General features: G+C 37.5%; 1 protein-coding gene across 3 annotated transcripts in view; it reads right to left on the bottom strand.

Annotated features, from left to right (window-relative positions):
* Positions 1-676: 676 nt before the first annotated feature.
* PLAG1 (PLAG1 zinc finger) overlaps positions 677-14,781 on the bottom strand; it is a 51,071-nt gene continuing 36,966 nt past the window's right edge. For 2 of the 3 annotated variants that reach the window (XM_025870611.2, XM_073892778.1), the window contains 3 exons: positions 10,679-10,777; positions 7,778-8,136; positions 677-7,250 (listed from right to left, as the gene is read on the bottom strand). In XM_025870611.2, coding sequence (XP_025726396.1) covers positions 5,993-7,250; positions 7,778-8,019 — 1,500 coding nt within the window. In that variant the 5' untranslated portion in view covers positions 8,020-8,136; positions 10,679-10,777 and the 3' untranslated portion in view covers positions 677-5,992. The remainder of the gene's footprint in view (positions 7,251-7,777; positions 8,137-10,678; positions 10,778-14,781) is intronic. The other variant, XM_073892779.1, reaches the window with a different exon arrangement.

Here is a 14,781-nt window from a genome sequence, read left to right on the forward strand (position 1 = left end):
GGAGAGCCTTAAAACAGGAAAGCCAAAGGTAAAGAGGGAATTTTCCTATTGCCCTGAAAGAGGTGCTGTGAGATACATAAAACATGTTTTCTACAATTGATTCCCGCTCAGATTATTAACTGAATCCTCAGATAATGTCGCTCTCCGCATTGCTGTTTCACTGATGGAGTTTTAGACGAAGTGGTGTGTGTGTTTTGTCCAGAGAGCTGTCAAGGGAGGGTTTTCAGCAAAATTTTAGACAAAGAGCCTAAAGGAAGCTTCTGAAAGGATAATTGATAGTCCCGGCAGACAGCAAGTGTTAAAGAAATGCTTAATGCCAATCTTATCTTACACGAACAAGAGAAGTTATTGTTTATACATTCTAATCGCCTTTTTGGAATTTTTTTTTGGACGCTCACCTGGATTAGTTTTGATGCAGGATCTTTCGGCTTTTTTTTTTTTAATTTATTTACAGTTTCTATCCTTCCTTTAAAGGTACAAAAGTTTTAAAACAAAACAAAAGAAACCCTGGAACTTTACATTTCGTTTCAACAACAAAGTATTGTCCTCGAGTCCGCTATTAGAATCGTGTATTTACCCAATGAGAAGATATTTAAAATTCAAAGTGAAAAGAAAAAGTTATACCAGATAGAAATGTATCATCTATTAAAATTTCAGGAAGATCTACATTATCTAAAGCCATTCTATAATTTTATTCATATATTTTGTGGAGTTCACATATCTTTTTCTTACAGCAAACATAACACTGTAGGCCACGAGAAGCTGCAGTACTATTGTTTCATTAGCAGCAAATTAATATTTTATATCTGGGTAACTGGACAATAAATAGCCTGCTTCTTTGGATGTGGATGTTTAAAATGTAGTATCACTGCAGCTTCATAATGTGATTGCTATTTTACAGAGCTTATACACACACAAAAAATATGATCTTTGTCTATATTTTATACAAATACAACAGTAGTTTGTGAATACATTTTAAGTACATGATATACATGATAAGCCACTTGATTTCCCAATATCACAGAATAGCGATTTTAAATGCAATAAAAATATACAAAATTCAGCCTGGAATGCAGATTTTTCTTTTCTATTTTGACTCAAAACTTTATCATTAGAACATTTTTAGAGTACTAGTCCAAACACTTTTTCGTCAGCTAAAAATACAATTTCAGCAGTCCAGCTTATGTTCAGGCATGATGCAATCCATTTCCTAATGGATTCCCAGTTTTTGTTAAATTCAAAGGGCTGTTAGTAACATACAGCATGTTCTTCACTCCACACCATATTATAAAGCCCACTTTTCATTCTGAGTTATAGTCACCTTGTGGACAAAAGCTGGGTTTGTTCTGATAACATTTGCACGTCCAAGATTTCCTTTTGCAAGTGCACGTGAATACATTGTGGTGGGTGGTGTAAAAGTCTGTTAATGACAGATTAAGTCACAGTATAAAAATATATTGAACACCTTTACGCCTAATGGAGTCCTTTTTTTCCTATGGCTAAAAAATATGACTGAACGAGACAGAGACGTTTGTAGCACCATGAAGAGTTGTATCCCAAGTTACATTAGCAGCATGATCCAACATAATATTGAAGGAGTGTTTCTGAGAAGATAAACATTCATTCTGGTTCATCTGTACCACTGAAGCTTATACAAGGAAGTGTTTTATACATTAGCAATAGTTCTGTCATTTCTAGAGCTAGATAAACTTCTCAAAAGACACTGCCTTTCCATCCTCAAAGGGTTGATAACGGAGAAGGGCCTAAGGGTGATGATCTAAGTGTGCCTTTACCAAGTGGGCAGTATCAGTTTGTTTTATGTGATCCAAAAGGCGCTCCATATGGGTTTCTAGCACAAAACTACACAAGGCGACTTATGTGGATCTATGGAATCATAACAGACTATCTTTGTTGTAGACACGGCTGCTGACACAGTGTGAGAAAAAGAAGACCAAGTCAACTTAGGCACTATTTGTCAGAGATAACAGTCCACTATTGCTAATGAAGAATACTCGACATTTAAAAGACCTCCTCCAATGTCACATGGATCTCAGTAGGCTAGAAGCAACTTGGGCGAACTGGTATTTTTTAATTTACATACTGGGAAGACAGTGTGTTTTGAAACACGTAAACCTTGTAAAAAAATAAACCATTGTAAAACCTTATGAAAAGACACACACTGATTCTGTGCAATATAGCAAATTGATAAGAAAACACTGTAAAAATGTACCTGTTTAAAATACCATCTACCATTTTTGAACACAAAGCATTATATATCAAAGGCCTACATATATATCATCTAATGGCACTTGAAACAAATTATAATAAGTCTTAAAATAAAAGGCATAACCTATAAGAAAGTTTCTGTAAAGGTTTAGATTCGTTTTGAAAGTGCTATATCTTGTAATATGTGTAGTATAGAGGTTGACCAAGCTCTATTTTTAAAAAAATATTGGCCTATATATGTGTATTGCTTACTAGATGAATGATCCTGAAATATGTACTCTTTAACATTCATTATTAGCTTAATAAAGCAATCAGCTCTGGCTCATGTTTCAGTCAGTATATGGTTTTTAAAAACCGCTACTGTCCAAATTAACACAATATATCACTATATTCCACAAATGACTAAGAATAATAAAGCACAAGCAACAAATAGGCAAAAATACATAGCTTGGAAGAAACACTAAGTGAAGTTTAAAAGTTGCACAAAGAGTGGTGTGTAATCAGCCAGGACAACTGAAGTTTCTGAAAACAGCACTTGGTAATAGGATTTTAAAATGTGAATTTTAACAGTGACCAATAACTATAAAGATGGTATTTGCATACATCAGTGGATAATATTGCTTACAGTGCTGAGACCCTTCCACACTCATGCTTTTGTGTCTGGTGATTGAATTTGTACACACGTGTGGAAGTTCAAACTGAATGAGGTTCAATATCTTGTCTGAGGTCCAAATTCTAAACTGAAATATTTTTACTTAATGATAATCCCTTTTTTTTTTTTTTAAACCAAGCAAAGGCACTACTAGAAATTTCAAGGATGATGATTCTGGCCATGGGGAGAATGAAAACAGCATTGGCAATAATTATTTTTAATCACACCCAGTTGATGTAAAAACAAATGTCAATTTTTTTCTAGAAAAAAAGAGCCAGTTCTGCGTTACATCCTTGTTAGACTATTGTGCAATTAAGATAAATGAATCTGTCTCAGGTTTAACAGAAATTCTCTCAAAAAGGGTTTGGTTACCAGTAGAGTCAATCTGAAAAACACACGAGCTGAATTTCCTCTTCCTTGGAAGTATTATTTCAAGTCTATGAGGTGGCAACAGGCCGAGAGGTGTTCACATGAAAATTAAGACTCTACAGTTTTAACCCTGGTGCCCTGAAAGATGTGCCTCCATGTATCCGAATTCCATGCAGGGCGAGAATCGGGCTAAAAATATACATACATATATGGCGCCATTCCCCATTTCCAAAATGCTTTATTGAATAAATCCTGGTACTCCCTTTTTAATTGTTTATTAGCAGTGAGATACAGCCTGCTAAGGCCAACGTCTCAGGTCATTAACTTGACTTCTCCTTAAGCAAAGTTTAGACAAAGTAGTGCTTCTACACTTGTATTTGTGACGGCTGTGTAAAAATAGGTTTTCTATTTATTTGTGCTCTGTCACCAATTTCTTTTTCCTTTTTTTTAATGGCGATTAAAGCAATATTGAACACTAATCATTCAACTAATGATTTAAGTAAGCAATCTGTTTCATAGAAACTAAAGGAAGCAGTAATAAAGCAGAGCTAAAAGCCTACTTTCAGAGCAAATATTCTCCTAATCAAAAGCTTAGGAGCAGTTTGAAAAATTTTAAATGTATTTCCTTATTAAAACATATATAATTTTAATGCCTTTGGAACACACTTTTTTAATAAAATGTAATTTTTATAATAAAATTTAAATACATAAGTATAAAAACTACTGCTCCTAGAATTTAAAAAAAAAATAGGAGCATGATAAAATATCAGGAGCCAAAGCTCCCTTAAGAGAGCAACTCTGATTCTATGAAGTGCGATATATGTGTGTATGTGTGTGTGTGTATGTGTGTGTGTGTATAATATATATAGTGAAACCCCCATTTACATTATTACAATTTACATTTCTCCACAAATTATACTACTCCCAAATATTTTAAATAATGTATTATATTCAGTAATCTGCACTCATTTTTAAGAAATTCTTGGTAAACATCACAATCTGCAGTGATAATTGGCCCTATTAATGAAAAAAGAAGCTTCTGTATAGGGCTAATGAGTGCTCAGAAATATTTTTTCTTTTTTTTTTTTTTTAAGAGATATATACTCTTCTATAAACCTTCCCCTTCATACCCACCCCAAAAGACAGGGTCCCAAAATAAGGTGTTAACAAGTGCTTAATAGATATGTTTCAGAGGCTGATGTCCCAACCAATATTTAGAAAAGTGTAATTTGACCTTCAAAAAGGTTATGGTGGTTGTCTAATCTGAGGAAAGCCCACAGTAACTATTTTATTCAGTGAACACAATATTCTTGGTTGTTACTTTCACATTAACTAAGACAGTGCTTGTTTTGCTTTAGATTTCCCCCCCTCTACAAATTCAACTGATTTGCAACTCTCCCCCAATTTCCCAGAGACGTGTAAAAGTGGGGTTTTACTGTATATATTTTTAGTCGCTTAAAACCTTGTGGTCATTCCTCATATAGTTTTCTAATGCATTTAATTTTAAAGTCTCCATCCGAAGAGAGCAAGGAAAGATAAATCAACACGGAATAAGAAAGTTACCATAGGGGTAGGGCTATTGTTTTGTTTTCTGCTTTGGGCTCTTATGGGAGAGAAAACTGTATTAAGTTCAGCAAGAAGTGATGTGAGCAACATGCTTTTCCTTTACTCCTGAAGAGTCTAGTTTCCAACCCTGGCAACAAGGGCCAGGATCCCTAGACCAGTTCCCAAGCTGAACCAAGTGCTTTACACATCTATCTTTCTTCTAAGGAGACTATCCCACAACAGAAGAGACAGTCCACTCTGGGATAAACACCCCTGACATCTGTGGTTCCACAGTGGCTCTCGATTCTGGACTAACTGTGGACTGACAATTAAAATAGAATTGCTGGCTGCACCTGACCCACCCTTTGGCCGTGCAAGATGAGAGAGATCTAGCCATATGTCGACTCTGAAGACTCCGATGCTGTAACATGATGAGTACTATTAAACTGGAAAGAGAGCAACTTTGCAACGTGGCAAAATATCCTGTATATGAGTTTTAGGCCAACTACTGAGCAACATGGAATGCCGTGTCACCTCACCAGGAGTCTCTTTTTGCTATAAACACTGGTGCTTTGTGTTTAGGTTTTGTTTTCCTTATATGTGCATAATATAGACGGCAAATATTTGAGCCAGACAATAGCAAAATCTTCAAAATATACTGACCTGAAATTACGGTATATCTAAGAAACATCTATTATCTCTCCAAACTGGATTCTGAATTCATCTGAAAACATTTGCTTAAGAATCCATTTAGAGACTAGTAAAAATTTAAAAACTCAGGTTATTCATATACATTTTAGAAAATGTACATTCTATCGCAAACATCTTTAATGAGCCAAATGTCAAAAGGTAGAGCCACTGTTATTGGACAGAACTGAAAATTTTAAGATCTCAAAGCGATTTAAACGTGGGACTCATAAGACTTTACTGCTAATAATGGCTTTCCTAGAGGAAAAATCATCTTAAAATATGACAATTGGCAGTGAGTGTGGACAAAATACCCAGGTAAACATAACTGAATGCAAATGGTTCCAAAGCTCATGTATAAAGCCTGTTTCTATTTCATACTGGCTTAATGAAAATTGGTACTGTACAAAAGCAGAAGTTTTTATGCTGTTTTAAAGTAGGCACTAAAATAAAAATGGTCATCTAAGGCAGGGCTACACATAGGTTTCTGTGATCAGCCCACGTCTTGGACTCCTACTGAAAAGCTTGATGGAAACGTGGCAGTGTGGTGCTCGTGCTGAAGCTACTGGTGAACGCTGCTGACAGGGAGTGCAGGGAGCCGAGCCCTAGAGTGTTTGCAGGATCCTGAAGATCCTGTGTCTGGGGAGGCAGCTGAGACACAGAAGAATGTGCTTCTTCTTGGGAATAGCTCATTCCGAGGCTCCCCACTGAGATAGGATTATAGGGAGGGCCATTGAGGGGTATGAAATTAAACAACTGGGAAAAATCCAAGGCGGGCGTGTTCAGGGGGTCACTGATAGAAATAGAGCTTTTTGACAGGGAGAGGTCCCCTGCACCATCATCGAGGGACCCAACCTGAGGATCCAACCCTAGTTTAGATGATGATGCTTGGGAATCCTGGGATGAGGAGGGCACGCCACCTTGCAGCTCCATCAGATAACTCTCAATCTCCCCCTTTAGTGGCTGTTCTTTTTCAGGAATAGAAATGGCATATGAGGTAGAACTGAACGGGTATTTGAAAGAAAGGTGGTGAGAAGGATGGACAGCGTCCATATCTATCGGGCACGTCATTCCCAAAGGTAAAGTCGTGATCATTTGGTGGGCAGGTCCCGAGCTCTGCATGGACTGAAACGGAGTGTTATAGAGGTTTAACTGCAGAGTGTTTGTGAATGGCTTTGACAACAGTTCGCTGGAAGGTAAGGACATCACCGGCAGGAGCTCATCTTTTATAGGCACAGAAACGTTGCAGGTGAATGGATCCAGAAAGTCCACCGGTTCTGTTTTGACCTTCAGAAGTTCTTGATTGTGACTCTTCTTCATGTGTCGAGTCAGGTGATCCTTCCGCCCAAATCTCTGTGCACAGTACTGACAGAGGAAGTCCTTCCTTCCCGTGTGCACCACCATGTGTCTCCGGACGTCCTTCCGGGTGTAGAAGCGGCGATCACAGTGCTCGCACTGGTGCTTTTTCTCTTTCACCCCGCCGGACGACTTGCCGGCATGCGATTTAAGGTGCTCCAGCAGCACTCCCGTGCTCTCGAAAGTCTGCAGGCAGACCTTGCAGGTGAGGTCGCCGCTCGTCGCAGCATGCAAGGCCAGGTGACGCTTGAAACCGAGCTTGGTGTTGTAGTTCTTGCCACACTCTTCACACTTAAACGTCTCTTTGTTGGGGTCGTGCGTATGGAGATGATTCTTCAGGTGATCTTTCCGGTGAAACATTTTCTCACAATAATTACACTTGTGGGTTTTCTCAGGAGAATGAGTAGCCATGTGCCTTGAAACACAGACATATTCTGTCAGTATCACGACACAAATGGCAGGGAGTAACTTTTCAAATGGAAGCTAAGCTGCTATTCTAACACAGAGGCTCCCTGCTAACGGACACGCTTTAACTGAACATGCGCTACGAGGACAGTCAATACCCCTCAGCGCTGCAGAGCTCAAGCCGCTGAAGTGGCCACTTCAGGATTCGCTGGTTTGTAGCTATTACTACAGCAGCCAATGAGTGAGACTCAACATACTCACGTAAACGTCCATACCCTCTCCTTGTACTCTCTTTGCACAAACGGAAATTCTACTCTCAGTAAGCATTTCATTAAAAAAAAAAAAAATCCAAAGACACTAAGACATCAAAGTATGTGACTTAGAATACTAAAGCTAGCCAACGTCTAATCTACGTTAACATTTCCTCTCTGCAAAGCAGCTCAAGAACGTGTATACAATCATATATACGTTTACAATGGCTTCACATGGGCCAACATAATAGAAAATATAATCTGAAAGACAAATAGAGTTTAATACCTTTGTAATTTGTACTTAGAAACAAAGGCCTTGGTGCAGTCTTGTTGTATGCACTTGTAGGGCCTCTCTCCTGTGTGAGAGTAGGAGTGAACCTTTAATTTCTCAACACTGTTAAAGGCCTTGTCACACAGTTGGCAAGGAAAGTTTTTTCTTGGTTTGGTTTCACCACGCTTACGTTTCCCTGAAGGGACTTTCTGGGTATCTCTTACTTCTGACAAATCACCAGGAATGACAGTGGCCATCGCAGCCTAAAGCAGGCCTTCTTGTTGGACACTTGGGAACTGCCCAACTCCACTAAATGATTTAGCTTTAGGTGGCTTCTCAAGTTTCATGTGGTCGTAAAAGAAAGCAAAAAGGGACTGGAAAAAAAAATAAGAAACAACTAGTTTGTAACTAAATTTAATTTTTTAAATTTTTATTTGCTATGTGATGCTTTTGAATTCAAAAAGAAACCATAAAATGGATTCAGCTGGTCTAATGTAATATCTGTAGGTTTCTTTACATTTGCCAAAATACACATTAATGCATTGCTCAGAATGAACAGTTCACACCCCACCCCACCCCCCACCCAGAAATTCCACCTGACAAATGTCGTACTTAGGGAAAGCAGTAGTGATTTCAGGAACTCTCACGAAGCATCAAAACATGACACTCAAAGTAGCATTATGAAGCTTCAATTTTGACAAGGGATTAGACAACAGAAATCTGATTAAGAACAGAAATATGTTTCTGCAAATATCTTAAGGTCGAAAAAGCCTCTTAACTTGTGCAAGTCAACTCTAGTCAGACTCTGTGTTATAGAGAAATACAGGTAAGAGACTGGAAACTCTTTTAGGCACCCTGTGAACCATTTGGTCCATGGAAGAAGTGCTTAATGCAGACTCGGGAGGCCTGAAAGAGTTGAAGGCACCACCCAGAGTGGAAATTTGCTCTCAATACCAGTGTCATCACACATAGAGGGATTTCCAAGTCAAGAGTGGAAATGACTTCTCTTCATAACAAATATGCATTCTGGAAATGGTAACACCTTGTGAAGCTATTTGAGGTGAGGATGAGGGCTCCTTATCATTTGTGGGGGGGGAAAGATTCGGTCGAGGTAATTTTCCTCACCTTTTTGCACATCACAGAAAATGATTCTGTTCATTGGGCACACTGAGGTTAGTGGATGAGCCAGAGTCCTCAGGCCTCCCCAAGAGCTGAGGGGATCAGTCTTTGGCACACCTGTAACCCGTGGGCAGTACACCAGTGCGACTTTTGGCTTGGAGCACAATACCTGTGCGAGGACACATCATTATGGAGGCATTTCAGGTAAAAGGTGTATCAGAGTTTCAATTCACCACGGGTGCTATGAGGAAGAATGACATGTACGGATCGTACAGCAAAGATTATGTCTACTTAAACAAAAATGTTTAAATTGATTGGAACCTTTGGAAATTCATGGACAAGAGATAGTGAATATTATCAACTGTATTTCTCAGAGTAAGAAACCAACTCCCCAAAGATCCACCTGATATAAAAGTTGTTAAAGGGGACTCAAGTTTCATGAGTGCCAGTCTGGAAACGTACTCTTAAGAGACACAGAAATGTCTCTTAAAAAAGATCTGCTTTTTGAAGTGAAAACTGCGCGTGGCTAAATGATGATTAATCAACTACAACTCAGTTGGATTTTTCATGCTATTATGTATTTAGAAACAAACAAAAACCAGTTTCTTTATAGACCTTGTTTTGGCATTGGACTAACCCTAGTTTGCCTTTACGAGCGAGGTATGTCCCACTGAGTCCTGCAGATTCCAGGTGTACTTTTGCAGGGGCCCTAAATTTAACCTAATTTCTGTAAGACTACCTGTATATTACAGTAGATCCTGCTGTGCTTTAATGTAGAGGCTGTCACTAAACAGGTGAAATAGGGCAGTTATCCACTCACTTGATTAAAAGGTAAGGCCTGTGGGCAAATTAACCAGTGTCTGCTTTGTGTACCCTTTCTTCCTCAGTAAGGAGACACAGACAAGGCCTTCCCTTCAAGCTGTGCAAATTGTCTAAATCTCCTCTGCAGTTTAAAAGTGACGTTAACACAGTTAACACAACTGACATTACTAATATGCTAACACAATATGCTCCCCTGGTTTTAGATTTCCTGAACTTCAGGGACTTGTTCTTTCCCTGCTATATTCCCATTCAAGAGCCAGCTTCTCTAGCTCTCCCAGAACTATCTACGCAGCTATTCTTCTGTGACCGGCAATGACACTGTAAATTGGTAGAAAGCACTCTGCCAAGGCAGGAAAAAAACAGTAATTCTGACTCTTTGATTTCCTAACATGATGCTTTTATGCACCTATTTAGAGCACTGTGGGAAATAGGCTGATAAATCTGTCAACTGTGAAATCAACACAGAATGCAAAGTATCTAAGTCCCTGTATATAACTAGTATCTGAAAATATTTCAAAGACTGGTCATATTTGTCATTGTTGTGTTAAGAGTTCCAAGCATAAGGAGCAGAGAATTCCAGTTGAGAAAAAAATAACTTCTAAGTCAGTGAACAAAAGGTATCGAAAGTACACCATGAAACAATATACAAACATTTGATTATATTAAATTTGGTGATACTCAATAGGGAGTAACAAGTGAATTGTGTTATCTTTGCATGTACATACTGAGCAATGAAGAACTGTAGATTTCAAATATTACACTTTTCTAAGACCAGCTGAAATTTTTTCATGGCTAATAATATCTTTTCATCTCAACATATTACAAAACTCAAATTAGTTATAGGTGCATTTAAAACTACAGGATAATATAAGGTTGTGAGCTCAACATTGAATAAAAGTCCACATTCATAATATGCATATCAAATACTTTAAGGATACATGCACAGAACTGTAGTGATTCTTGTTCATTGCATACCTGATGACAGATGGAAAAAGCCTCAGACCTTGATCTTAGCCAGTCCCATTGACTCTTCGTGGAAGAGAGCGGAATCCAGTCCTTCCCATTTTGGCCGATCTGTGAAACAAAAAATAAGAATGGACTACACTCTAAATGGAATCAGTATGTAAATGATGGAAAATAAAGGATAAAAGAATTGCAATTTCATGGCACATGCTTACATTCCATACTCTGCTGACGAGTCATGCATTAATTTTCACCAGTTGCAAATTTTTATTAGTTCTAAGCACACTTACATGACCAAATAAATGCAGAAACAAAAAGTAAAGTAGTATTACCTATATAAATGGCATTTTGTGATGCTGAATGACTCCCCACTTCTTTCCCAAATTCAGTTTTTAATTTTTTTAAATCTAACTTGCCTACTGAGAGAAATGGATATTAGGGTTACTCTCTGTAAACCAAACTGATCAAAATTTCATTAAGCTTAATAATTTCATGGAAGAGACAAATTCCGTGCATCTGGAACCTCACCAAAGAAGAGCAGACTCCTGAAGAAAGCACCTCATCTGCCCACAGGGCACACACTTGTGCAAGGCGGGCCTCTCTGAGCTGCACTTTTGTTACCCGCAACACCTGCTGACTTATTTCTCAGAACGCTGCAAGGATTGCTAAAATTTAACAATAACTCTGCACTCTTTAGATTTCAAAAGCATGCAAGGGAAGTTAAATATAGGTTTGCTGCAGAGGTATCAGAAACAAAGTATCATTGGGTTTTAAAAGATCATTGTCAAAAAATCTTAAAATATCTGTAAAAAATGCCTTGGCATGATCTTCAGTAAACTAAGAACATCCATACAGAAAAAAATCTGTTAATAATTCTTGATTGTACAAGTAAATGTGAAAAGAATGGTCAAAAGGCAGAAAAAACAACCAGGATTATCTATTGTAGAGACTACAGGGCACAAAGAGATTAATAAGCTCTAAATATTTTAAAGATGAATGTTCAGAAATCATGATTTTAAAAACATGAGGGGGATAATATAAATCAAATGGGTTAAAATACAATAATAAAAGGATTCACCAATGACAAGCTAAATGGAAACAATTTTATGTAACTTTCCAAACACAAATCTAATTAATTTCTCCTGATATCAAATTTTCACATAGAATTTGGTGCATAAATAAAATATTTGCTAGAGAACATTCAAGCATCATTACAAAAATAATAAAGGTATATCTGAAAGCAGCATTATTCTCATAGTTCAAAAAACAAGAAAAATAAATTCAGACTAATAAAAGATATTTAAAAAGTTAAAGCAAAAGCTCCATTCTTTTGTAAAGCACAGGACATGCATAAATGGAAGAACTGAATTCCGCACATTAAAATTGCAAAATAATAAAATTAACTTTGTAAATACTTACTTGCCCAGGGCACATACTGAGGTTTTGGTAGGGTAGTTATGAACATGAAAGCCTGTTTTGTGTATTGTGTTATTTTAATAATATAAATACCTTGCAAGTGTAGAGTGTTTTCATCTCTATGACCTCTCTGGAAAATTCAATGGACCCGAGAGGTGGATGCATTTATTATCACTGCCATTTTAAGGTGAGAGGCTCATAGAAGCTGAATATCCTGATAGCATGTATGTGGTCAAGAAGGGGGCATAAGCCTTAAAATTCCTTTTTCACTCTTATATGGCTGCATTCTAGGAGAAGGGTAGGTTGGCAAACCAATACCCAAGTGGATAAATCCTGTTATTACATTTAAAAGACAAGAACAGGGAATAGTGCCTATTTTCTCTATCAGAGCTGCCAATATGATCCCCAAAAGGAAACAAATATAAGACTTTGCTTCTTTTAATAAAGTATTTCAATATAGTTTAAAATTTCTATATTGATTTGAAATATTACCATAGTCTACAAATTACCCATTACTATTTTAGCCTGAAATAAAGTAATAAAGCCATCATTTTCATTCATCTTATCACAAAACATAATTCCAAAGTCACAGTTAATTTCCCTAACTTCAATCTATTTTGAGTTCTTATGAGTGACCCACCAATTTCAAAGGGCTGCTAATTATTTCCCCAAACAAAGGAAACTGGGAGCCAGTTAGAGTTCATTATTATTTGGCTTGATAAAATAAACACTGAAAGATATACCGTTTGCATTTATGTAATCCTAACTAAAATGTCAACTAAAATTGTCTGTGTTTTTTATAGCAATAAGAAAGACTTTTAAAAAGTATTGTAACTACTATTCTGAAAAGTCTACAACAAAATGTGTACTCCTATCTTTCTTTTTTATGTGTCAAAGAGCGGTTATTATGCTTTTCAAAGGATTAAAATTCTTCTTTGCCTTGATCTAAGAATTGTGAAGCAATATACCCATATGCCCATTTCAACTCGCCCTGAGAAAGTCACACTTCAGGATGCCCTTCCAGTTTTTGCTGGTACAAGAACACACATTTATTTTCTAGGGCAACTTTTCATACATAAAAACAGTAAGTAAAGGGAACATTGTGTGTGCGTGCACACACACATGTTCATTGTCCTATGTTTTACATTCTAAAACAGTGACTCACACAGAAACATAACCAGCAAAAATGAATCATACATCAGAGGGTCTACTGAAACAAATTCCTATGAGGATGCAGGCATAAGAACAGCCCTGTATTGGAAACTGTTTCGATACTTGCAATTCCGCAACTCTGACTGTCATTTGTCTAACAGCTGTGAATTTTTATACCACTTACCTGCATCAGTAATTCTTTCATAATTAAGTTAAAAGTCAAATATACACTTTGATGATTAAGGGCAAAGGCCAACGATAATCAAAGCTTTATTTATGCTCCCATATGCTAATCATAAAACACCAGGAGTAAACAATGCAGAAAATGTCAACATTTGCTTAAAACATGTTTTTCACATAAACAGGTAGCTTGCAAAAGGAAACTTAACAAGTTAATATTTTAATTCACATGTACGAAACACAATAGAGCTTGGGATAATGTGAAAGAAATGAACAAGATAACGTAACTGCGGACCAATACTGAAGTAAGGGCAATGCCATAGTTAGCACATTTTTTTGATCGTGAATGTTATGTGGAACTTTTTACAGCATTCAATTTCTGTAGGTCTGTAAAGTCCCTTATTAATGGATAATAAAAGGAGAAGTATATCTTGCAAGACTATTACAAATAGACTGTAGGGCAGAAGCTGTGTCAGTTTTATTTATTCACTGCTGTTTCCCATAAAAGTGGTTTTTTTTTTTTGAATGAATGAAAATAATTAAAGCAGGGCAAGTGCTTTCCAGCATCAAAACGAACTACAGGTTTGCTCAATCACCGTAACAGACCTAGGACAGAATATACGTATCTATGTTCAAGTAAAAAACAATACGGGTATAGATACAATGTGGTCCAATAAACTAAGCCACGAGAAAGGTATTTTTGAAACTTACTGGCTATTTGTAAAGTCTTAGATTAAAACAACAGCAATTACCATAAAATCTAAAATATTGGTTTTGTTTCAGAAAACAAGCATTCTCGGATTGATCCATTGCTAAGGAATCAGTTCACATAGGTAATATCAATCCAGTCCCCATTCCTAATAAAAATTGCTAAAGTGAAACCATGCCTGGTACCCGCACCCAGGCCTGGCACAGAGCAGGAAGGATGGCTGGATAGGTAGATGGTGAGATGGGGCTGCTGATGCCTCAAGAGGAAACAGAAAGAAGCAGGAGACAGGGCAAAGAGCTGGGATTGTGCCTGATCCACCCAAGCTGTCAGTAGGTACCTAACACATTTTATGCCCCAAATACTGAAAACTACAGTACTTGTTTTCCTATAGAAGTCACAGTTAACTGGGCGCCTGGGTGGCTCAGTTGGTTAAGCGGCTGCCTTCGGCTCAGATCATGATCCTGGAGTCCCGGGATCGAGTCCCGCATCGGGCTCCCTGCTCAGCAGGGAGTCTGCTTCTCCCTCCGACCCTCTTCCCTCTCATGCTCTCTCTCCTGCTCTCTCTCTCAAATAAATAAATAAAATCTTTAAAAAAAAAAGAAGTCACAGTTAACTAAAACTGGTAAAAATAAGGCTGCCTGTTTTGAATGACTATACT

Source organism: Callorhinus ursinus, unplaced genomic scaffold, assembly GCF_003265705.2.
Source record: "Callorhinus ursinus isolate GAN/ISIS: 27379988/994484 unplaced genomic scaffold, GSC_fseal_2.0 scaffold5, whole genome shotgun sequence".
Taxonomy (NCBI): Eukaryota; Metazoa; Chordata; class Mammalia; order Carnivora; family Otariidae; genus Callorhinus; species Callorhinus ursinus.